General features: G+C 49.3%; 1 protein-coding gene across 2 annotated transcripts in view; it reads right to left on the bottom strand.

Annotated features, from left to right (window-relative positions):
• The window catches only part of ATAD2 (ATPase family AAA domain containing 2), a 424,041-nt gene that overhangs the window by 276,239 nt on the left and 122,674 nt on the right, over window positions 1-25,128 (bottom strand). For both annotated transcript variants that reach the window (XM_085604996.1, XM_085604998.1), the window contains exon 16: window positions 8,996-9,307. In XM_085604996.1, coding sequence (XP_085461122.1) covers window positions 8,996-9,307 — 312 coding nt within the window. The remainder of the gene's footprint in view (window positions 1-8,995; window positions 9,308-25,128) is intronic.

Here is a 25,128-nt window from a genome sequence, read left to right as displayed (position 1 = left end):
GGGAATCTGCTTACTCTTCTTGATGGGAGCGAGATTCGCACTTCAAAGGCAGCAGCTCTTTGAAGCTTGCCGGCCTAGGAAAGCTAGTTGGCAGGTCATCCTGTTGGAGGGAGTGTGACAGCCGCCCGAGTGGACCCGGCAGTGCAACTTCTACTCTAACCTACTTCCCCATTTGCCCTGAGCAAGTGACCAGGAGCCCAGCTCCCACAGCCGCGTGGCCTGCTAGCCAGCAGCCACCAACCAAGGGCCCCCTGCCTCCCATAGGATAACATTGGGCCTAACTCACTCTGCACCCGGCTGCCCCTGTGCCTCTGAGGGTGTAACAACTGTACTTACCTGGGCCTGGGAGACCCTGAGTCCATGCCCAGAACCTTAACTCTGCCAGTTGAGCACTTACCCAAAAGCCGATAACTATTTTCTTCCATAGGGTCACATTGACTGGTTTCACTTGGAAATTCTCCAAAGTGTCGAGTTTTGAAACTTTAAAATATTCATCTAAAATCAGGCGAATTACGAAAACAAATTTACTCACCTGCTATCAGGAGAGATCCCAGTGCTGGATCTTGGTGCCCAGCATGGACTCTGAAATTTAATCCTAACTGTACATACCGGTAACTTTAATTTCCTTCCAAAAATCAGGCAAAGTGTCGATTTTGCAAACTTACAAATATTCGTTAAAAATCGCCTGTATAAAAAAAAAAAAAAAATCTTTCTTTCAACTGTTTACAGGAGATGTCCCAGTGCTGGAGCCAGGATCCAACACGGAGTTTGAAAAACTAACTATAACCCCACTTACCTGCTATGTGAATTTCCTCTCATAGGATAACACTGGTGATTCTATGTGAAAAAGTTTAAGTGTCAACTTTTAAAATGCAATAATATTCCTTAAAAATCACAACTGTAACCAAAACGTTTTTACTCAACTGTTTACAGGAGATGTCCCAGGACTGAATCTAGGATCCAGTCCTGTGGTAAGAAAAGTAATCCAAAAAGTGATCAATAGCATTTAACTAGAAATTCTCATTGAGCTCAACGTATAATTGTGTTTGAAATGGTGTTGCCTATTGCAACAACTGTATCTATTGCATTCAAAAGTCTATTGCCTCTTGAAAGTATTTATCTAAAGCATCTCATTCTGAGAAAGTATATTTTGATACCTATTGTTGGTTCTAAAATAAAAACTATATTTTTATACAAAACCATTGGCCTAGAGTTCAGTTCTTGAGTGTGTGAGACCATTTTCTGACTGAGTGTGTACAACAAATGCTTTAAACTGTCATCTGATAATGCCTTACTGCTCGACCAAGCTACCACTTTAAAGAGCAAGGTTATATCTAACTTTAGCCTCTGCCAAACCTCTGGGGACTGTGGACTCTGTGCACACTGTACCTATTTGGGAACAGTATATACAGAGCCACTTTCTTACACTTCCCAGGCAGGCTTTTTTTCTAGGCCTACTGAGAGCACAAGCTCCTCACCCCGAGAGGTCAGAATAGTGTCTCAGATGGCAGGCTGGCAGAGACCAGTTAGCAACTCCACCAGAGGCCGGTAGGTTTTCAGGGGGCACCTCTTAGGTGGCCTCTAGGTGCATGTATTGATAAATTCAACACTGGAATCAGAGCGGGTTTTCCAATACAAGATGTTTGATACTAAACATTCCTGTCTTCAGTAAACCCATCATGTAGTTGGGGAACTTGTTTTTTGGCAGTGTCCAGCACATGTTTGAAAAATGGCTTTCTTGATCACCTGTACAGGCAGTAATAGGACTGACCAGCACAGGGCATATGTGCTCATGCATGTATGCATGTCAACACATGTAATATTCAGCACTCTGCCTCAGGGTGGTCAGGCCTGCTTTAGGGGTGACTTGCAAATATTACATGCTGTGTTAGGGGACATAACACATGGGGATGTGTGACATGTGTTTTCACTTTGGTCTGCACCAAGACACACAGCCTGCAATGGCAGTCTTGAATGTGCTTGGTGAGGGGTCACTTAGGGTGCCACAATTTGTGCTGCTGCCCTTAGGGAACCTCTTTAGTACCTCAAGCCCTAGGTACCAGGGGTACCATTTACTAGTTCTTAGAGGGTGCTAAAGATTTTGCCAATTGGGGGGAAACAATTGAAAAGTTTTGGGAAAGAGATCTGGCACTGGGGACCTGGTTAGCAGTGCACTTCCAGTCAACATCACAACAGTTACCCGGCAAAAGGTGGGAGTGAACATGTAAAAAAAGGGGCACTACCGTACAGAGAAGAATTCTGGTATATTAATCATCCTTTCGTTGAGATGGGCAGAGAATGAAATCTTTCACATTCTTCTCGAGCAGGACTGTAGAATCCATATATGGGCAGGAGGAGGAGCAGAACTGCACGCTACAGTGTAGAGGGAAAGTGAACTATGTCTCAACCAGCTAAAGTCATCGAGAAAGCCATCAACAGCCAACTCGCCACGTTCATCGAAGAGCACAACATCCTCGACTCATCCCAATCCGGCTTCAGAAAAAACCACAGCACAGAAACCATCCTCCTCGCAACAGACGACATCCGCTCCCTACTGGACAAAGGAGAAACTGTAGCCCTCATCCTCCTCGACCTCTCAGCAGCCTTCGACACAGTCTCCCAACGCACCCTAACAAGCAAACTCCACGACGCAGGGATCGACTGGATCCACTCCTTCCTCTCCGGCAGAATGCAACGGGTAAGACTCCCTCCTTTCCTCTCGGACCCTACACCAACCACCTGCGGAGTCCCTCAGGGGTCCTCCCTCAGCCCAACACTCTTCAAGGTCTACATGGCTCCGCTCGCCCCCATCGTCAGAACCTACGTACTCAACAATGTTTCATACGCAGACGACACCCAACTCATTCTCCCTAGCCAACGGACCCAACGCAGCCAAACAACTTTAAAGAAGGCATGTAAGCTGTTGCCAAATGGATGAAAAGCAGCTGCCTACAACTCAACACCGACAAAACAGAAGTACTCATCATGGGCCCACACCCAGACGCCTGGAACACCACCTGGTGGCCCCCCCCCCCCCCCCGCTCTCGGAAGCCCATCCACCCCCACAGGCCACGCATGCAACCTTGGTATCATCCTGGACTCAGAGCTCAAAATGGACTGCCAGATCAACTCAGTTGCATCCTCCTGCTTCCACACCCTCCGCCTCCTATGTAAGACCATCAAATTGATACCCCAGGAGCACAAAAAAACCATCACTCATGCCCTCGTTACCAGCAGACAACTACAGCAACACACTAAGCTGCAATAAACAAAAACCTCACCCGCAAGCTACAAAACCAGAACGCCGCCGCAAGATTGGTCCTGAACCTGCCAAGACACTGCCACATCTCCCAACACCTGCGCACACTCCACTGGCTCCCCATCGAGCCTAGAATCTCCTTAAAGATCCTCACCCACGCACACAAAGCCCTCCACAACACCGGACCAGCATTCCTGAACAGCAGACAATTTCCACGCACCCGAAAGAACCCTACGATCAGTCCAGCTCTTACGCCGTGGTTCCCGCGCCAGAAAGACCAGATCGGGAGGCCGCTCCTTCATCGCGGCCAGAGCCTGGAACGCCCTTCCGCTCCACCTCAAACATTACTCCCCATCTTCACGAGAAACCTCAAAACTTGGTTCTTCGCCAGAAGAGATGCAGAACATTAAGGCGGTTTCTACACAATCAAGAGAAGCATCTGAATGCAGGAATTCTAGAACATGGTCTGGACTCTTGCATTTGCAACTACTAGAAATACTAGTCTTGTTGCAATTACTTGCTGGGGAGAAGAACATGAAAACAGACACTAGTAGACTTTGCGAGTAGACTATTTCTCAATTGAATATCAGTCATCATATGCAGCTTTGGGTCAGTCAAGAGTTTGTCACCTTAGGGATTTGCCTCCATCTTTTCTAAAGTAATTCGCTTTCTTTAAAAAATGTTTTCCAAATCTATACCCCTGAAGCATTTTGCTTTTATTTGTTGCCTTCGTATGGCATAGTCATCCTGAATGATGCTTCAAAGAGGGGCAAATAATGAAGAGCAGTTGAGTGAAAGAAGAAAATCTAACAAGACTGCTCTGGAGCACCGACGATATAAAAAGCTAGCTACTACTCTTTCAGCTCTCACAGTTAGCAAACAGTTATTGTGAATTCACGAATCTGCACGGACCAACAGGTAGAACAACAGTTCAAATATCTGTCAATCTATTCAATAACATTATTAGAATAAATAGCTTATCTTGCATCTACTGTTTTAGGGGCAGGAGGTATTCCTCAGTTCCATATTCAGGCATGTCAAAGGAAGAGGCAGTAAAGAAGTTACTTAACTAACTGTAGTTATACAGTATTGGTATCTTTCATAGATTCACATGCTTGAATCAGAGTAGCAAGCAGTATCATGATCAATGTAATTACCCGTAGCGGATGGTGGGTAACAATAATATACATTTGCAGATAAAGCATTTAAAGAATGAAATTATGGAAATACACATATCCAAACAGATAAACATGCAAACATTTTCATTATCTACATTGAGATAAGTATTCATGTATGAAAAATGTAACTAAGCAAAGTTGAGAAAACTATTAAGCAGTCACATACCAACATCCGGAAACATTTAACATTCTGAACATAATGAGGAAACATGACTACTTCAAGAGGCTCACCTTATTGGAATAGATGATGCAATACCGCCTGGCCCAGAGCTGCATCAGTATGCTGCACTGATTTCAGGCAGTAGTGCTGCGTGAACGTGTGGGTGCTCTTCCACGTCGCAGTGCAGCATATTTTCTCTAGTAGAATGCCTTCAAACAGATCAACCGAAGTGGAGACTGCTCTCGTCGAATGCGCTTTAGCCCTTCTCACCAAAGGTTTGCCTGCTTGGAGATGGCAAAATTGAATTGCTGCAGAGAGCCATCTGGTAATGGTTGGTTATGTCACTGCAGTACCCGGACGCCCTTGACTATAGGCCACCAATAGCTGGTCAGTTTTGAGCATGATATTCGTTCTTTGAAGGTAGAATTTGAGACATTGTTTGATGTCCAAAGAGTGCAGAGACTGTTAAGCCGGCGTGAACTGACTGAGAAAGAAAGTCCCGAGAATAACAAGTCCATTGAGGTGAACCAGTGAAGGAACCTTGGGGATGAATTTAGGATTTGTCCTGAGAACCACACAGTCATCCATGAAGCAAATGAAAGGTTCTTTAGTGGTAAAAGCCTGTATGTCACTAACACTTCTGGTAGATGTCAGAGCAAGAAGAGCAACTTTCAACGTGAGAAATTGGAGGTCCACTCGATGAATGGGTTGGAAAGTTTGTTTATGAGTTGCAGGAGAAACACACCAAGATGAATTCCGGTGGAGGAGCTATCACCGGAAAGACGCTTAGGAAAAACCATTTCATAAATTGCTTTATGAGCCTTGTGGAACAGAGCGACAAAGTCATATACGAATGCCTGTATCAAGATATTGAAGCAAGGTGGAGCTTTACCGATGCATAGACTAGGCCTGACTTCATCAGGGAGAGTAGATAAGGTAAGATCCACTCTGGAGAAGAGCGTAACAGACACAGATTGTTCTGTTAGCAGCAAATGCAGAATCTTTTCCATTTTGTATGCTGTCCCCCCTAGACCAGGAGAGAAGATCGCTGCATTCCTGCGTGATCTTTAGATCACGAAATTCATAGAATTAAAGAGCCATGCATGCAATTGTAGAGATGGTGGCACCTGCTGACGACGTTGACCCCTGTTAATGGGCAGAAGAGTTGGCATTAGTGGAAGGCGAATGGGTTTGGTCTCGGAGGAGGAGAAGCTCCGAGAACCAGTGCTGCCTAAGCCACATGGAGTAGATCAGCAGGATATGAAAGAGTTCCACCATTATGTTTGTGAGGACCTTGGGAATCAGGGGGGTGGGGGGTGTATGCATAGCTCGCGGACAATCGCATTGTAAGGGCATGGTTGTTGATTTTTGCACTAACAGAACAGAAGGAGGCTAGTAGCTGGAACACGAAAGGTCACTACTTGCGAACTCTGCGTGGCACTGGGACTGTGGTTTTCTGCGGGAGCCTTTCCGGGAAAAAAAAAAAACTGTAGATGGTGGCGATATGCTGGTAACCGTTTATACTGTGACTGGTAGGCCTGGTACTGCTGAGTGCGCGGATATGCACCTCTATAGCTCGAAAACCTTTGTCCACGTGCTCCTCAAGAGGGCAACTTTCAATATTGCAGGGTGCCAAGCGATTTGGCAGTAGAATTGGCTGTCTTAATGGCTAGCAAGGCATCAGAAATATGCTTTCTGAATAATGTATCTCCATCATACGCCATGTCCAGGATCTTCGATTGGACTTCAGGACTGAATGAGGTGCCTGAAGCCATCTTTGGTGCCATAAGAACCACAGTGCCGTCTAGTTGTCTAAAGCTTGTGGTGGCTATATCCACAGCGCAGTCAATCACCTCAGAGGTCGTGTATTCTCCTTTCATGAGTATTTTCTTGGCTTCCTGTCTGCTATCCTCTGGGATGAGGTACAACATGGAACCCACATCAGACCACATCTGGAGTCATAACAGCCAAGAATCGCCTAAGGCGCTAGCCACTAGTAGTTATGGCAAACAAGGTGGAGAAGCGTTTGCAAATATAATATCCAAGCGGCACCCCTCCTTGTCAGGTTGTGTGGTAATGGGTTATGATCGGAAGCAGGGGTGCAATGGACCTCCTATGTGGCGGCGGTGATATGACTAACCGGTCTGGTGTGCCCTGTAAGGCATGAAGGGGAATCCTCCGGGTGCCTATACTTATCAACCAGAGGCAGGACAGCCACCAAGGTGGCCGGAGTCTTCATGAATGTAAGCCCTTCCGGCCAAATATAGTCGAAAATATCGATGGAGTGTACAGACTTTGTCTGTTCTTTGAAGGAAGTAGTCTGATTGCTTCTCCGCCATAGGAAGGTGGAATGTGGTGGCCGCTCTCTGCATTAAGTTGTGAAAACCTCTGATATCCTCCAGAGGAGAGTTTACAGGGTGATGTGGAGGTGGGGATGGTGCAGGAATTATATAGTTATCCCAGTCATCTGCAGGCGGTGGAGGATAATGAATTCTCATCCTCTTCCGTGTTCTCATCCGAAAAGGATGCGTTATCTTTAGGAATTTCTGCCATCAAGGGACGAGACGTCTTTATAGGAGTGGCAGGAAGAGGTACTGTTGGAGTGAAAGGGGAGATAGGATGTGGTGGCACAGTATGCTCTTCTTGAGGTTGAGGGAACCATTTTCTGTAATCCGATAACAACCTGCAAGTCCTGGATCAGGGAGGTTGGTAGGTGTGTAGTATCAGGGCTAGGAGGGACAGAGTAGTCGCAATAAAACTCAAATTGCCTTGGAAGAGCGGGGGTAATGTTGGCAGTAATGTTCATCATCATGGTTGCAGTCCTCCTGACATTTGACATGTAGCTCTGAAGCGCTGTGAGCGGTTCCATACGGACAGTCATCAACCGATTCTTCCATGTCTAGCAAGTGGCTTGATTTTGGGGGAGGGACAGTGAGACCTTGCTTCGTGAAGTGGCATCAGGGCACAGAAATTTCTTGGCCACTTCAGTAACGGTGGTGTCAAAGATACAGTCATCAGAGGGATACAGCAATCTTCTTTAGAAGTAGGCGTGGACAGGACTGTCAGCGAAGGGAACACCATAGACTGGTCAGACGTCGACTGGATCACCGGAAAGGTCATTGGCTCAGTTGCTGATGGTGTTGCAGTCAGTAGTCTCGTAGCTGGCGTTAGCGTGGAAGAGATGTTAGAGGATGGGAGAATTCTTGCCGACAAGAGGGGAGCGTCAATGGCTACTGTCGACGTAGTTCATGCCGTCGACTGTCGACGACATGAGGGTGGTAGTTGTCAACAACCGTGGAGTCAACAATGATTATGATGCCATCCACAGGGACTTCTGAGAGCATCTATGCTTCATTAGATCTGACAATGAGGCAGAATAACTTTTTTTCTCCTTGACAGGAGGAGTAAAGTGCGAAAATAAGGTTGGCTCCGAGGAGATTTTTCTGTGTTTCTCCTTTTTAATAGAGTCTTTAGCCTGTTGGGAGGTCAATTTCTCAGACGTACCCTCCTGGGATCTGGCTCTTTAGTGAGAACTGGAAGAGGCTTCACGGTCTTAGTCTGAAGAGGTTTTCTGGGACATAGTTTTCTGAAGCCACAAGAGTAGACGGGCCTCTATCCCTTAACGTCCTAGATGAAAAAGTGTGACAGATTTTGCACTGTTATACCTCATGTGGAGGATGGAGGCAGTAGATGCAGTCTCTATGCGGGTTATCCACATGAACCCTTTTCCTCCTACAGGTCTTGCAGGGACGGAAAAGGTCTTACTTGTTCAACATAGTTTGTTTCTTCTTAAACAGCTTTTGAACCTTAAAGTTACTGTCCAGAGCTCAGGGAGACCTTCACACATGACAGTCAAAACATGAGGGACTCAGCTTCTCTTGTGAGTGTTCTAAAGGGTGCTAACAGCAGACTGGTTATAGTTTAAATGTTGGTCCTTTTTAAAAAAGGACAGGCTATTAAACATACGGCCTAGGGCAATTATAGCCTATGATACTTTTATCATACTGCTAGATTATGGTACCGGGAGACTCCCACTTTGACAACGGGGAATGAGTCAAGCATGTGAATCTATGAAAGATACTCCAGTACTGGGGATAACACCAGTTGCAATGTAACTCTCGAGTTCTTTAACAAGAAATATGAGGAAAAACATTGGGTTGTGGGATACTATCATAGCTGAACTTGTGGGGTTCACTGTGAGCAGCAATTAGTCTTCCAAATCTGTATTATTAAGGACTTAAAAGAATGGCTTATGGTAACCTGTTTAGGGGATAAAATGCAAACAGACAACTTATTCTTGCAAGTACAACAAAGAGGGGCTTCATTCATAGGTGCTTAAGTTTAACCACACATTACTTGGCAACAATGTTTATAAACAGAATTGAGATAAATCCGTACCAGACTGTGCCAGCTTCATGCCTAGCTCTGCATGTGGAAAAACCTTCTGTAATGCTCCTAAAATGCGGTCCAGTGTGTTCTGAAGCAGAGGTTTGATAATGGGAGACAGCGCCAGGCCTGGTGAAACTACAGCTCTTTGAGATGCTGGGACGATCTTCTGCATGGCTGTCACAAAGTCTTTAGCCGCAATAGTAATAGAAGAAATGTCAAGCTGCAACTTGTCACTAGTTGTATAAATCTGCGGATAACGACGTCGTAGAGCACATATAGCTGCCTCAGCACACACAGACTTTATGTCTGCACCGCAGTAACCTGAGTAAAGGAGAGGTGAGAAAAAAGAAACAGTGATAGGTCTACCAAAAAGTCTTTAATGAGTTTTACAATCAGTAATTTACCATCCTATTAATTAACTTGGTAGTTCCAAGACCAATCTCTTTTTACAGGAGTTGCACATAAATATAAAGGTGTGTAATAGCAGCAAGTCTTGAAGCTGGGAAAATATTACTACACAAGATTTCAAATTTGAATTAACTCATCAGCATTTACAAATTCATGCTAAAAGATCCTTCTTAAGTCGCACACCAAGGAAGGAGTCATTTAAATCTTAAGATAACAAGGACTATTGCCATCTCTCGAAATGCTCAATGAAACATACGGGGATCCATCGGACGGTCATCTGTAACAAGACAAGGATAAACATCAATTTTTAATATTGAATTGCTGGTATAGCTGAACAATTTCTTATCTAAAATATTGTGGGAAGGAGGCGTGGCTTAGCAAGCCATGGAGGACGTGTGCTGAGCGAGCTTCGTCCAGCCCGCTTTGCATCCTGAATTTATCCGGATTCTCCTGACCCCCCATTGATCCTTGAGGCGACTCCGCAGCACTAACAAACTCCCAGAGACGCCTGGTGTGAATTTGAGGCGCCCACGACAGCTGGTGGCAGAGATAGAGCAGCGCGTGGGGTGCAGCCTAGATGCTGGCGGAGGAGCCGGGGTGTAGCGCAGGGGATATCCAGAGGGAGCTGGGCAACGTGTGTCGATCTTGGCCTTGCCTGCTGGTGCTGTGTACTGTCTGGAGTACCCCAGAGACATTATGGGACAGAGACGATGGCCAGGGCATTGACAGAGGCCGCGCAGCCGGCGACGAGATTGACCGGGGAGGCACGGCGGTTGGGCCGCGCTGGTGAGGAGTGGTGAGGCGGGAGCTGCGGCCTGCGGTTGGATCCCCTGGCCGTTGGGGCACTACCCAGTGGTGGGCGCTTCGGTGGAGGAGAGGCCTGTGGCGTGGGTGATTGAGCGGCCCTCCCCTCCCCCCCCCCCTGCCCAGGGCTGCATCTGGGGATCGGCAGCACAACCGGGCCGCGTGGGGAAGGATTGAGTGACCCGACATCTGTTTCCCCCCCCCCCCAGTGACGCCCATGGCGGCAGCCGGATCTTGGCCCCACCCGCAGGTGCGGTGACCTGCCGGGGCATCCCAGAGATGTCGAGGGACAGCGACGGCGGCCCTGGGGTTTGACCGGCACTTCGCAGCTCTGCAGTGCGGCCTGTGCGAGAGGGGGAAGACACGGCGGCTGGACCGGGCCGCGCAGGTGAGGAGAGCCGTAGAGAGGCGGGTGCCGAGGCCCGCGGTTGAGTCCCCTGGCCATCGGGACTCTCCGGCGGTGGGCGCTTTGGAAGAAGGGGAGGCCAGTGGCGTGGGCTATTGGAAAGCTCGCCGCAGCGCTCCTCCCCCCCCCCCCCCAATACCCAGGGCTGCCACGGGGGATTGACGGCACAACAGGGCCGCGTGAGGAGAGGTCGAGTGTTCCGTCATTTGTTCCCCCTACCTTTCCTCAACACCCCCTCCCCGGGGACGCCCGCATCGACGGACGATCAGACCACATGGCCCCTGAGGTTGGTGGTCGCTACAGTCCACAGTTGGGATACACATCTTGGAGCGTGTCTGGGCCCTCCCCATCGTCTTAAAGCGTGATCGCATTGGCGGTCGGTCGGACCGTGTGCGCTCTGCGGGGGGCCCCTGGTGGACTTTGGCCTCTGGGGTGGCTCACCGGCCCTGGTTCCGGGGCGATTCCCCATAGGCGCCTGTTTAGGAGTCAGGTAGGACTGTGTGGGCCTGCCCTGAAGGGATCTCCGCATCTGCGCCTAGCCCGGCTTGACAAGCAGCTATGACAAGGGACAAAGGCGGCAGCAGCTCGACCAAGCATGTGCCCATCGATAAATTAACTGGCCCGGGAACAGCGGCTGGATCTTGACCGCGATGCCATACTGAAGCAGGCCCGGGCTAAAGAACCTCTGCTCTATGATAATGTGCGCATTCTAATTTTTCCTGACTACACGCGGCAAGTGCAGCAAAAGCGCCAATCGTCCATGGCCGCGAAGGCCTGCCTGAGACCTCAAGCTCCCATATGCCCTCCCGTTTCCAGCTCGCCTGCGGGTGGTTTATTGTTCCCGCACCCACTTCGACACCCTGGAGGTCTTCAAATGGACGGATGAAACAGTACGGGTGTGGGTGCACACGCCGCCCGGGAGGGAGTCTAATCCCTCATCGAGCGAGGTGGCCCGGAAGGGTCCCCGAGGAAAGCAACAGAGGGGCAATAGACCCTAATATCTGATGTTAATGTGGTGCTGTGGAGTTTTTTTGGGTCTAGTGAATACTCTGATTAATAATCTTCAGGGGAGTCACAACGTGGGCTGGTTCTCCGCCAGTCTCGTGCTGGTCGGGGTCATGCCCGGAGGACATGGGCTGTAAGTTGGGGATCCATTGGTTGGGGCGATCCTCGTCCCCCCGTTGGGGATTGAGGGCTAGCCCTGCAGCGACAGATACTTCAGTGTTTTTGAGGTATGGGGTTAGTTGGGGGGTTTGTTTAGGGTTACGAGTCGCACTTCCACTATGGGTCCACTATAACACACACACACGTTATACAGGATGATTCACTCCCCTATGGCTAGTGTGCCCAATAGAGGTCAGGTAACCCCAGATACTCTCTGCATTATAAGCTGGAACATACGCGGGGCCCTGGACAAAATCGTAAGCGGGCTATACTTCACCAGGCAAAGAGGGCTAGAGCCGATATCCTTATGTTGCAGGAAACGTACCTTATGGGTACGAAGGCCCTGTGCTTGCAGCTCTATGGGTTTCAACAAGTCTTTCATGCCGGGTTTACGAGGGGTTCAAGGAGAGTAGTGATCATGGTTCACCGCAGGGTCCCTTACATACTTGAACAGTGGACAGACACGCAGGGGCGTTATTTGTTCATCCAGGGCAAGACTAGGGAGGAACCCCTGGTACTGGGCTGTGTATATGCACCCCCCCCTCCCCATTACAGTGGACACTCGTGGAGAGGTTACTTACCCTATGGGCCGATATACCTGATGTATTACCCGTGGTGGGCAGGGACTGCAACGATGTTATGGATTTGGTTAAGGATAGGAGTAGAGCTGGGGATATCCCAGGGTGTGGCCATCCCACGAAATTACACTCTGTGACAGGTCTCAACTGGGTTGATGTGTGGCGGCGCGTTCACGGTGATAGCCGGGAGTTCACGTACCTCTTGGCGGTCCACAAGTCCCTCTCCAGGCTCGACTACCTCTGTTCCCCGGGCGGTGGTTAGTAGGGTGGCGTCTGCTGAGATTCTACCCCGCGGCCTCTCTGATCATTCCCCGGTGTCCCTTGAGCTCCATATAGGCAGGGGGCGACAACCATTTCAGTGGCGCCTCTCAGTGTGGCACTTACAGAACGAGGATTACGGGACACGTATGAGCGAGACTATTGCACCATACCCGACCACAAATGAGGGGTCTGTCTCTAGAGCCAAGATTCTATGGAGGCACTGAAGCCTACCCTGCGTGGAGCAGACATATCCTGGTGCGCGACGGCCCGCAGGGAATATTTGACTCGGGGGAGGCGGACAGAGGCAATTGAGCGCCGAAATCGGGAGGCAGGGGCAGTTTGGGAGACAACTGCTCGTAGCACAACAGTCCTGCGCTGCACTCCTGATGGACGAGGCCCACCAAGTTTCGCTGGCGACGCGTAGCAGGATATGCCAATGGGGGCACAAGTCCGGCAAGATGCTGCATCGGCTTTGTCAGGGCACTTTTCACTCCCGGCCCTTCCGGGTATTCTGGACAAGGCGGGAACACTGATTACAGACCCTATTGCTATAGCAGAGTTTCTCTACGTACTACGCACAACTATATGCCCACCAAGAATGTTTGCCGGCGTCCACCATTGATAAATTCATAGCTGATTTACCGCCCAAAGCGGTGTCAGGCGAGGTGCGCGATCAGTTGGAGCTACCCCGATGGACGAGGAGCTGGGCACGGCCCTAGGTGAGCTCAATGCCGGGAAGGCGCCTGGACCCAATGGGTTCCCAAGCGAATTTTTCAGACCCTACAATATACAGCTGGCCCCCTATTATCAGGTGGTGGTAGAGAAGGTCTGGGATAAGGGCCTTCCCTCGCCCCCATCCGCACGCAGAAGTGGTTGTGTTCCATAAGCACAGCCAGCACCCGGAACATGCCTCATATCGCCCTATTTCTCTCTTAAACGTGGATGCTAAAATCTTGGCCAACCGCCTCCTGCCCCACATCTCGGCGCTTATACACCCTGATCAGGCTGGGTTCATGCCCCAGAGGGCAACCAGGCATAACATAAGGCGGACACATGTGGCGGTGGCGGCTATTCGGCAGACGGGGGAACCAGCGGCGCTCCTATAGGTTGATATGGACAGGGCGTTTGATTCCCTGAGTTGGGTGTATTTATTGGCATTGTTGCGCAGACTTAATCTTGGCCCATGTTTCCTTTCTTATCTAATGCTTGTATACATGATCTGACGGCGTCGGTACGGGTGCAGTCTCTTCCACCTTCTCTATTAGTCAGGGCACACGGCAGGGATGCCCCCCGTCTCCATATTTATTCGCCCTGGCCATGGAGCAGTTGACGGCGTGGGTGCGCATTGATGCACAGATCCGGGGCTTCGAGTGGGCTCTGGACCTGTCCGACAGGATCGCACTGTACGCGGACGATGTCCTCTTCTTCCTCACAGCATTGGACAGAATGGGGCCACGACTCCTGCGGATCATGCAGATCTGGGGGATTGGAAGAGAGTGGGTACATGGGCGTCCACGATCCAGTTGGCAGTGAGGGGTCTGAAATACTTAGGGGTGTTCCTTTCGGACGCGTCAGCCATCTCCTGGGAGCGGAACCTGGCTCCGGAATGGGAGCGAGTCCGTGCAGATCTTAAGTCCTGGTCGCGCATGCCTTTGACATTATATGGCAGATCAGCAATATTCAAAATGGTGGTGCTTCCTCGGCTGCTTTACCAGCTACAGAATCACCCGTACCCGATCCAGCCCAGATGGTTCCAGCTGGTGAATTCTGTGCTTGGGCAGTTTCTGTGGGAGGGGGGGGGGGGGGGGGGGGGGGGAGTGTGTGTGGCTCTGCGAACATGCTTTCTATCCACCTATTGTGGAGGACACGCGTCCTCGGACATTCTCTCGTACTACCAGACCGCACACCTACTGGTCCTTAATGAGTGGTGGTATGGGGACAGGGGAGACCCGGCATACGCGCTGCAGCGACGACTCATGGGGCCGCACACGCTACATACAATTCTGTACTCGGCGCCATTGTGGGGCGCGATGCCATCGGCCACACAGGTGGTATTCCTGATCTGGGAGGCAGGCGTTACGATGCATGGGTTGGTGGAATACCCCGACTAGGGAGACCCCCCCCCCCTTTGTAATAATGGCCGCCTGCCCGATTTGGCAGCCCTGCACGGCTTCTGGTGATGGGATGATATTGGTATTTCCACCCTGGGGGATGTTATGAGGGGCACAACATTCAAGTCTTTCCAGGATCTACAGAGGGAATTCCTTATGCCTCAGACTCAATTTTATCGGTACCTCCAATTTTGCCATGCTCTGTCCCCTAGCCTGGAAGGTCTGGAATCTCTCCCTGAATTCAGCCCACTGGAGGCAAAAGTCTTCATGGGGGATCTGGAGACAAAAGATCTCACGGATTTACCAATCCCTAGTTACTCCGTGCTCCCCTACACTTCAGAGGCTTCGGGGGGGACTGGGAGGAGGATGTGGGCACCCTGGAGTAGGATTGGAGGGAGGCCTTGGCGGCCCCACAGGGAGCAGCCATAGCGATGCGCCTTCGCCTCATCCAGTTTAAATATCTGCACAGGGTCTATTTTACCCGGGCTCGTCTGTGGCGGGTGGGTTTGATTGCCTCCCCGGAGTGTCTTCGATGTGGTCGGGAGGACAGCACGTTTATACATACTATCTGGCAGTGCCTTTCCCTAGATCGTTTTTGGAGAGGGGTGTTTTTCTGCCTCTCTGAAGTCTTGGGGTGAGAGCTCCCGCGTACGCCGCGGCTCGTCCTGCTTCACGTTATGGAGGGAATAGGGGATAATGTGTACAAACGACATCTCATGCAACTGGGCCTCACATTGGCGAAGCGAGATATCGCCAAGGCGTGGAAGGCGCCACGGGCCCCCCCTCGGTGGCAGCATGGAAGAATGGTTTGGACTTTTGTATGGGGCTAGAACAGCCTATTTTTGTAGCCAGGGGATGCCCACGAAAGCAATACAAAATATGGAAACGATGGGCAGATTACCGGGGTCTGTGGCTGGAGCCACCAGCTCTTGTAGAGGCTCATCCATTGGGGTGATTGCTGGTGCACGTGGGTCTGTGGAGGTGAAGGGTGGGGGGGGGGGGGGGAACCAGGGGTGTGTGTGCCATCATGCTAGCACTCTTCTGTTCTGTACAAAGGCGGTGGACAGGACTATGCGGACCGTGCAACTTCAAGGGGAGGGGTGGGGGAGTGGGGGGGGGGGGGGGGTTTATATTGTTTTGTATGCTTTCGTTATGCATTTTGATGTCACCCACAAAAGTAGATTGCTCCCGTGGTAATGTATGGCTTTATTCTGCAGATGTCTCTGGAGTGCACAGCCCTGCGATTTATGCGCAATTTGACAAATAAAATACGATTTAAAATATATATATTACCTACTGGCGGTCGCCAGTAGGTAGTTATAGTTAGGACCCCTTTTCCATAGGAAAACCTCAACATTCTATTTAGAATAACTTTGGCGCCGGTCGATGAATCCTCGCGAATTTCTCAAAATAGGTGGGGCGCTACGCTCCGCTCCTACCCTGAAAGTCTCGGGGGGATTCGTCAAGCGGGGGCTGAGATAAAAGGGGGGTCCCAAAACGCGTTTTTCCCATGCATTTTTCCATAGGACCTTTAGAACGAGCTACAGCCCGAACGGCTGAACAGAATTACTAGAAATTTGGCAGAGAGGTAGTCCCTAGGTCAAGGAAGTGCCTTTTGTAGGTTTGGTGTAAATCTGTTCAGTAGATTCTGAGAAAATAGCCTTTAAATCAATATATATATCTGAGCCCGCTTACGGTACGCTTACCGTACGCTTACCGTAAGCGTACGGTGGCGTGCGCGAGCGCGATTCTGATTGGCTCTTAGATCTTAGTAAACATTCGAATCGGCCGAAACCAGGAAGCGGCGTCCGCCATTTTGTCTCTCGCATTGAGAGTTATTTCTCAAACTTGATGCCCAAAAACATGTTACGGGGCATTTTTGACAACTCCCTCCCACACAGTCATGTTGAGGGAGTCCCCAAACATCCCCCAAGAGCAAAAACGGTTTTATTTTTTTTTCGGCAATTTTGCCGAGTACGCTTACCGTACGCTTACCGTAAGCGTACGGTAAAAAAAAAAAAAAAAAAACACTATCCACACTTACCCCACCCCCTGTGCTTTTGGTGGCCGGAGGCCACCAAATGTACAGGGCTTATTAATAGGTAAAAAAAAAAAAATTTTGGCAACATGAAATTATAAAATCGAAATAAAAAAAACACTATCCACATTGACCCCACCCCCTGTGCTTTTGGTGGCCGAAGGCCACCAAATGTACAGGGCTTATTAAAGTTGATAAAAACCATGCACGGAACGAACTGCGTTAAGTGGGCGCGCACGCCTCGAATGGCGTAAAGTAACTTAGCATTTAAAAAACCGTACAAATTCACTGAAAAAACCATAGGTTTCACACATGTTATAGTTAGCGGAAATTTTACTGATAAAAAACCAGTGAAATTGCCCCGTTATAGTTAGTGCTGGCAACTATAACTCACGCGACCGCAATCTTCTGCTGATGACATATGTGTCTTTATGAAAAAAAAATATTTGTAATATATGTATAGCTAAAAATGTATGGAAGAAGACCTGGGCAAATAAGTGTCTAAATACAGTATTAGCATCAGCAGAGGATTGCGGTCGCGTGAGTTATAGTTGCCAGCACTATCTATAACGGGGCAATTTCACTGGTTTTTTATCAGTAAAATTTCCGCTAACTATAACATGTGTGAAACCTATGGTTTTTTCAGTGAATATATATATATATATATATATAGACATTCCCCTAGCTACATTTAATATGTACAGCAACATCTGTGTCTGAATGCTACAGTAAAGTAAATGCAGAAATGAACATTCATGAGAGCCCATTTAACTGAGTAGGTTGCGAGCTTGCTAAAACAATGCTGCAAAATGTTTTACACAGATCCCCTAGGATCTCTTTGGGTGGATGGGTGTTAAAAATCACTCCTCACACTAATGTCCTGATTCTTTACCCAACTCAAGTGCAGCAGCGCCTCCCGGCACATGCCAAGGAACCCCCTGCTTATTTCAGTACCACATTGCAGTGGTGTTGGCAGCGAGATCCTGTACCAGACTTTTCTTGATAGACAGCAGCAAGTCTTTCAATGTCAGGTGAATGGCCCGTAGCTCTAACAGATTTATATGGAGCTGGGTTTCCACCAGGGACCAGAGCCCCCTGAGCTTCACCTTGCCAAGATGACTTCCCCAACACAGCAGTAACAGTCACCACAGTACATTCTGGCTGCAGAAGTAAGAGGGGAGTGCCACTGGTCAGACTGTGATAGAGCAGCAACAATACAGATCTTTTGCAGTCCTCTATGAAACCTGGACGATGTCCGATAGTTTCCTTGGTGTTGGGTTGACTGAGAATTCAGATTCCACTGCAGACCCTGCATGTGTCACCAGGTGAAGCGGACTAGAAGGCTGCACAAGGCAAACAGACCAATATGTCTCAGAGCTTCTCCCTCCAAGATCCAGGACGGAGGATGAATCCGGATCATAGTCAGAGTGCCCTGGCCTCGTTGAGGCGGAGGAAAGGAACTGAACACCACCACGTCTAAGACTACTTACATAAAGGGACGTTTTAGCAGATTTTACTTTAGGTCGAACAATGGGATCAGCATCGGTGACAACAGGACTGGCCCAGGTCATGGAACTAGAATAGGATAGGATACCACACAAGTCAGTGCAAAACAAGACGAGGGGCCCAAGTGGAGGCAGTTTGACACCCTCACAACTTCTCTTTAGGTAGAAAATGGTATTTCACCTTCTAGGGTTTCTGCTTAGACTTTCCAGATCTGGACTGCGAAGAGGATCCGCAGTGGGATCAGATTCTAGAATGGGAACAGGTCCACATCCTTGACTTGGAACAGGAGCAGGTCTCTTGTGGCTTATTTTGACGCTCGACAACATATCGCTTCAATTCACTGTCTCAGGTTGCCCTTGGGTGCATTAGAGAACACTCATGTGTCTTGGAATAGTGTCCCAAGACCAAACACCAGAGGCACACATTCTGAGGGTGCATCACTGTTGAGATTCACTGTATGGTTAGAACCTTTTAATCTAATGTGGGGACCTTGTTCCTCTGCACACTGGAATTTAGTTTGGAAAATTTGTGAAATAGACTTAAAAGGGTGCTAGGCTCTTAATCTGCGTTCAAACGTGCACAAAGTAAGACAGACGTCGACATGCAGGGATGGCGCTTATACATGTCTCTGCTTCGTCACTTCTGTGGAGTAAAGAGGCCAATGTGGAGCCAAATGGTGTCCCCGAATGGAGTGCAGGAATACTGCTGTGAAAACATCTGGATCCAGTCTGGCGCCTGGGGGATATTTTAAAGGTGAAGAATCTGGAGTTAGATGTACCCATCAGAATTATTTCAAACATGTTCATGGATGCTACAGCAGCTTGTTCAAAAATGGGGGGGGGGGGGGAAATGCATCCATATACTAAGTCTGGAGCCTAGTGGCCGCCTCTCTTAATGCCGTCTCTTCTATAACAGCCATTTACCTCACAATCTGTTTTATCATTGTATGGGAAGGGGTTAAGTCCTGGATATCTTGATTTAAGAAGTGATGGTTCAAGAGGTATAACTGACTAGGATTAAGAAAAACATTCAATAGCTACAACATATTTCCAACACAAGTACACTGGTACACAAGGCATCAAGAAAGCAGTCATTTAGTTAATAGTTACACGAAACTTAAAGGGGGAATGAATGGTAAATTTGAGTGTTTGGTACAAGTACATACAGCAAATTATATCTGTAGCCACCCACAGAGGAACAGTGTCAAGCATATCTTATGCATGCAGTTGAATATTAAAGCCTACTGGTTATGGGTAATGAAGGTCATAAATTAAAACGCAAGGTGAACCACACAAAAAGGAATTATTTTAATTTGCTAAGCCTCAGAGACTGAAAACTCCCAACTGACTACACACAGAACCCTCCGAAAATGAAGACGCATGTTACATACAGTAAGCAGGAGGGCTTATTAATGGATTGCTCAATCACAATACAGCAACATTTCACAGGGAAACAGTGCTGCAACAGATGTCGAGGGTGATGGACAGTACAATCTAGAATCTGTACAGCATAAGTTTGTTGACAAATGTATTCTTTAAGTCAAGAGTATTACAGAGCAAGGGAGGGTGAGGGGCAAGAGGGAGAATGCCCGAAAGTGTAAAGCAACATGAACAGAAGAGACCATAGAAATGGCTCTAAATAAGCTGGTACTGAGATGTGAAGTCTGAGATGAAGTCATTCCCTGAAGCTTAAAGGCTACAAGACTGAGCTTCTGCTCTTTGGAAACTGGTCCCTCTCGGGGTGGTATACAGAAGTGGGCAATGCTCATTCTCCCAAGGAGTCAGCAAATAAGGTGGATATATTTCTTGATGTGCTACTTTCATTTACTAGCCAAATATGGTAAATTCCACTTGCTTTCTCTATCCATGCATGTTATGCAAAGTACTCGCGTTGCTTCTCATCGACTTACCTTGTAGTTATCAGAGCTTTTATTTTGTTCCACATTATTTAATGTACATCCCATTATCTGAACTCCCCAATAATACCACGGCTAGTATACAAATGACTGAGATCACTGTGACCAGAAAGGATTAGTTACTTACCTGCAATCCTAGTTCTCATCCAGGGGTATCCTCAAAATCATAATCTATGAATAATCCCCGCCTATGGGCGGGATCCCGGAGCATATTATACACACACGTGAAAACATACATGCAGCCTAAAATGTTTCAAACATGGCAAAAATGCTGAAATTACATAGGTTTGCATTGTAGTACCCCCAACCCATAAGGAAGAAAGGAAGCACTAAACAATTGTCATACAATAATGCTTTATTGCCATACACAAATCACGCAGGGGACGACAGATGGCAATAGCGTTGGGGTCAGAGTTGCAGAATATACTTACTCATTGGCGCACTCCCATCATACCAACGTTTACAGGCTGGCTCTACCGATTGTGGCATGTCCTGGGTATGGAGAAACTCACTTTGACATTGGCCGGGGAGGGTTCCAGGTTTGGGGAATTGTGGAGGCCCTTTCTAGCATTGTTGTCCTCCGAGTTCAGGGAGGTTACTTGCCCTCGCTATCTGCGGCTGCTGCGGCTACCTGAGGACCAGACAGAGGGGTAAGGCTGGAGTGCGACTGAGCTGCGGGAGGCAGGGGGATAGATGGATGTGGAACGGGGGTGGGGGGGGCAGGGTAGGGGAAGGGGGTGTTTTACCTTCAACATAAAGTTTGCTCCATGAAAGCTACCAGAGATCACTTCAAATTCCCCAATCTAGCCCACGTTCGATCCAGACCGCGGCAGGGACGGGTAGGGCCCATCCACCACTCAGAGACTAAGCACGGAGTTCGCCGCCAGAGAGGTTGGAGCCTGTTTGTATGTTTTTGAAATGTCAATAAAAAATTTAAACCATAAAGCAAACTTGTTATTGCAGGCATTTGCCTGTAGGCTGCAGCAGAGTACTAAGAAACAAAGAAAACTGACACCTTGCCTTTAAGGCATTAGAGTAGGGGTACCGTGCCTTTAAGACCTGCAGGAGACCCCTTGCTCCCTTTATGCACCACAGGTGGTAGTTAGGTCAGTTCTTTCTGACGGTGCATATGCACCCGAGTAGATCTGCAATCAATAAACAATAACTTGAAGATAATGCTCGTCCGGGGAGGTGGGTGGGTCGCTTAGGACTTTGATGAGTATACCCCTGGATGAGAACTAGGATTACAGGTAAGTAACTAATCCTTCTTATCCAGGGGATACTCATCAATAGTCAATCTATGAATAGAGTAGCAAGCCCATACCCAAAGTCTCGGACGAGCAACAGAGCATATAGAACATGAAGTAACATCACATTCAAACAGCAGTTATGCAAACAAATTCCTCAAAGAGGCCTGCCCCACCTGGGCATCAGCCTGTGCCTCTGAATCTAGGCAATAATGGCGTGTAAAGGTAGGTATAGAGCGCCATGTAGCCACCTTGCAAATCTCAGATATAGGAACGTTGCGAAGGAGAGCTGTAGTTGAAGCTTTCCCTCTGGTAGAGTGCGCTCGTGGTCTGCCCTGCAGAACCTTGTTGGTAAGACAAGGCTATACAGGAGACGATCCATCTAGAAATAGATATTTAGGAAGCAGCAAGCCCGGTATTTGTTGAACCATAATTGACAAAGAGCCGGTCAGACTTCCTAAGTGAAAGGGTTTTATCAAGGTAAAACCTCAATACCATCTGGAGGTCTAGAGAATGTAAAGCTCTCTCCGGGGAAGTGGTTGGCTGAGGAAAGAAAGTTTGCAACGTGATAATCTGATTGATGTGAAAATCCGAGACCACCTTGGGCAGGAAACTCTGATGAGTCCGCAGCACCACTCTATTGGCGTGGAAAACAGTGTAAGGCTCCTTGCAGCACAGGGCCTGAATCTCAACTTACCCTGCGGGCTGAAGTGATGGCTACTAAGAAAGCAGCCTTCCGGGTCAAATACTGCAAAGATGCCTTATGAATAGGCTCGAAAGGAACACCCATCAATTTGGTGAGGACAATGTTAAGCTCCCAGGGAGGCGAAGGGGACCTCACTGGTGGAAACACTTTAAGCCCCTCTAGGAAATCTTTGACCACAGGCAGTTGAAAGAATGAGGTCTGGGTAGGAGACCTTCTATAAGATGTGATAGCAGCTAAGTGGATCCTGATGGAGGGGTACTTCAGGCCTGACCTTGCCAAGTGCAGTAAGTATGGAAGAATCACTTGCTCTTGACCTTGAGTCGGATCAAGACCAAAAGGTAAAATCTCTTCCACTTGAAGGCATAAGACTTTCTAGTGGAGGGCCTCTTTGCTTCTCTAAGAATGTCCATAGAGTCAGCCGAAAGGTCTAGATGTCCGTACTGGATGACTTCATGAGCCATGCAGTCAACCGGAGGGAGGGGAGGTTGGTTAGTAAGTCCGGGCGGCAGGGCAGCCTCCGGTGTGGAACCTCTGATCCGGGTACCACCACTGGCGTGGCCACTCCAGCGCTATCAGGATCATTCTGGTGTTGGTCCTGTAGAACTTCTGTATGAACGCCAGGATAAGAGGGAGCGGAGGAAAAGCGTACAGCAATGTCTGCGACCAGCTGATCAAAAGTGCATTCCCCAGTGATCCCTGCTGGGGGAATCTGGACGCAAAGACAGGGCATTTCGTGTTTGCCGCGTCTGCGAACAGATCGATGTCCCGCACTCCCCATTGCCGGAAGACCCCCTGAGCGACGTATTCGTTGAGAACCCAGTCGTGCGCTTCTACGAAGTCTCTGCTGAAGCCGTCTGCCTACACGTTCAGGTTTCCTGGAAGGTGGACTGCGACGATTGAGGGACCAATCGCCAGCAGCCACTGCCAAATGGACTGGGCTTCCAGAGACAGGACACGTGACCTGATGCCTCCTTGCTTGTTCAGATAGAACATAGTTGTTGTGTTGTCTGTCTGAATCTGAATGTGGCTGGATTGAAGAGACCGATACAGGGATTTAAGCGCCAGATGGACCGCCCGTAGTTCCAAGAAGTTAATGCGATAACTTCTGTGTCGGACCAGAGACCTTGTACCTGAAGCTGGCCCATATGAGCACCCCAGCCTTGCATTGAGGCATCTGTGATGACTGTGTTGGAGGTGTCTGATGAAAAAGGACCCCTTGCAGCAGGTGAGAACGTTTCATCCACCATCTGATGGAGTCCCTGGCAGCTTGGTGGAGAGACACGATCTTCCCAGCGACCGGACCTCTGAGATCATTGATCTTCGAGTGCTTGTTATAGAGGCCGCATGTGAAGGCGTGCATTGGGTACAATGCAGATGCACGAGACCATCGACCGCAGTAGTGAAGACACTTGCCTGGCTGTGAGAAGTGCAGTGTTGCGAAGAGTGTGGCACTTGAGAATCATTGTGGCACTTGAGAATCATTGATGACAACCTCTCCTCCGAAGGACACACGCTTGCCTCTGCGGAGTCCAGGGAGGTGCCCAGATAGTGTATCCGTTGAGTGTAGTTGAGGATAGACTTCTTGTAGTTGACTTCCAACCCCAAGGAATGCAGCAGGTTGAGGCAGTACGAGAGATGGCTCTGGAGTAGCACAGGTGTGGAGTTTTTCAGGAGCCAGTCATCTAGGTAAGGGTAGACTAAGATCTTCCGCCTGCGGAGGAAGGCAGCCACCACCGCCATGCACTTGGAGAATGTCCGTGGGGCAGATTGGAGGCAGAGTGAGACCTCACTGCCGCCACAATGACTGATTCCGCTGGTGGCTCAGCTCTGAGAAATAGGGGATCCTCGGCTGGGGCCTTATACTTTTTGGCAATCCTGGATGGTACGGAGCCCACCGTAGCAGGGCAGAGGAATGTGGCCATAGCTGATCAATGTGGGAACCACAGGGGCATGCAAGGTGATGTTCAGTTTCTGCGCACCCCTACCCAGCACATCTGAGAAGGTCGCAATGTCAGCGATAGGAGACACCCGCGATGGAGGAGTCGAGGAGAAGGTCGGAGAATAGTCCCGGACCGAGGACCTCGTGGAGGAAGACCATGTGGGCTATCTCGTGCGTCTTCTCTTATGGGGACGGTCATGATGAGAGCTGAGACGACCCCTGGACCTTGATCGGTGCCTAGAAGGTGATCTTGGTCTTCTGGAGGGAGGGAGACGACCCCTGGACCGTGATCGGTGCGTGGAAGGCGATCTTGGTCTTCTGAGGAGAGACTTGCCTCTCTGAGGAGAGATCCTAGAAGGCGAGTAAGTGCGAGAGTAGTCCGAGCCCGGGCTTCTGCAGTCACCTGTCCCAACACCTTCCAGCCAGCGAGGAGACAGACCGTACTTTAGGAGATTTCTCAGGTGAAATCTGCACAATATGCAGTCCTGGGGATGATGACTGGTCCCCAGATGACGACATCTGTGGCCGCTGCACTTTTGCTCCTCGACGTCGAATGCCTGGACGAAGTCTGCGTCACCATCGGCATCGATCGAGGGGACCTGCTATGGGAACTCCGTCCCGCTCTCTACGTCGATCGCCTACGGTGATGGGGCTATTTCAACATCGACTACCGCCGTCGACCTGGTGATAGACGTCAATCTCCCATGGCGCAGAGTCAACGTCCATCTTCGTGACTCAACGCCGACCCCCTCGAGGGTGGCGGAGTGTGTCTCGACGACGAGGCAGACGTCGACGGAGACTTTTCAGGTCTGTCAGGACCCACAGCCTTCGAGCCCTAAGTGCTGTGCCTCAACGCTGACATACTTGCATGCGGCGGAGAATCTCGACGTCGAGATGGCGATTCGTCCCGACGCTGAAGAGTCTCTGGGTCTCTTCGGCGGCGAATCTCCCGTTACCTTCTTCTTTGCGGACTCAGGAGAGGTGGTATGTCGCCGTTTTCGGTGTTTACTTGAAGGTGGTTTGAAGACTCCATGGTCACCTCCATGATGGCTTCTGTCC

Source organism: Triturus cristatus, chromosome 5_1 (genome assembly GCF_964204655.1).
Source record: "Triturus cristatus chromosome 5_1, aTriCri1.1, whole genome shotgun sequence".
Classification (NCBI taxonomy): Eukaryota; Metazoa; Chordata; class Amphibia; order Caudata; family Salamandridae; genus Triturus; species Triturus cristatus.
Note: the sequence above shows the minus strand (reverse complement) of the source record. Positions and strands in the feature narration are given on the sequence as shown.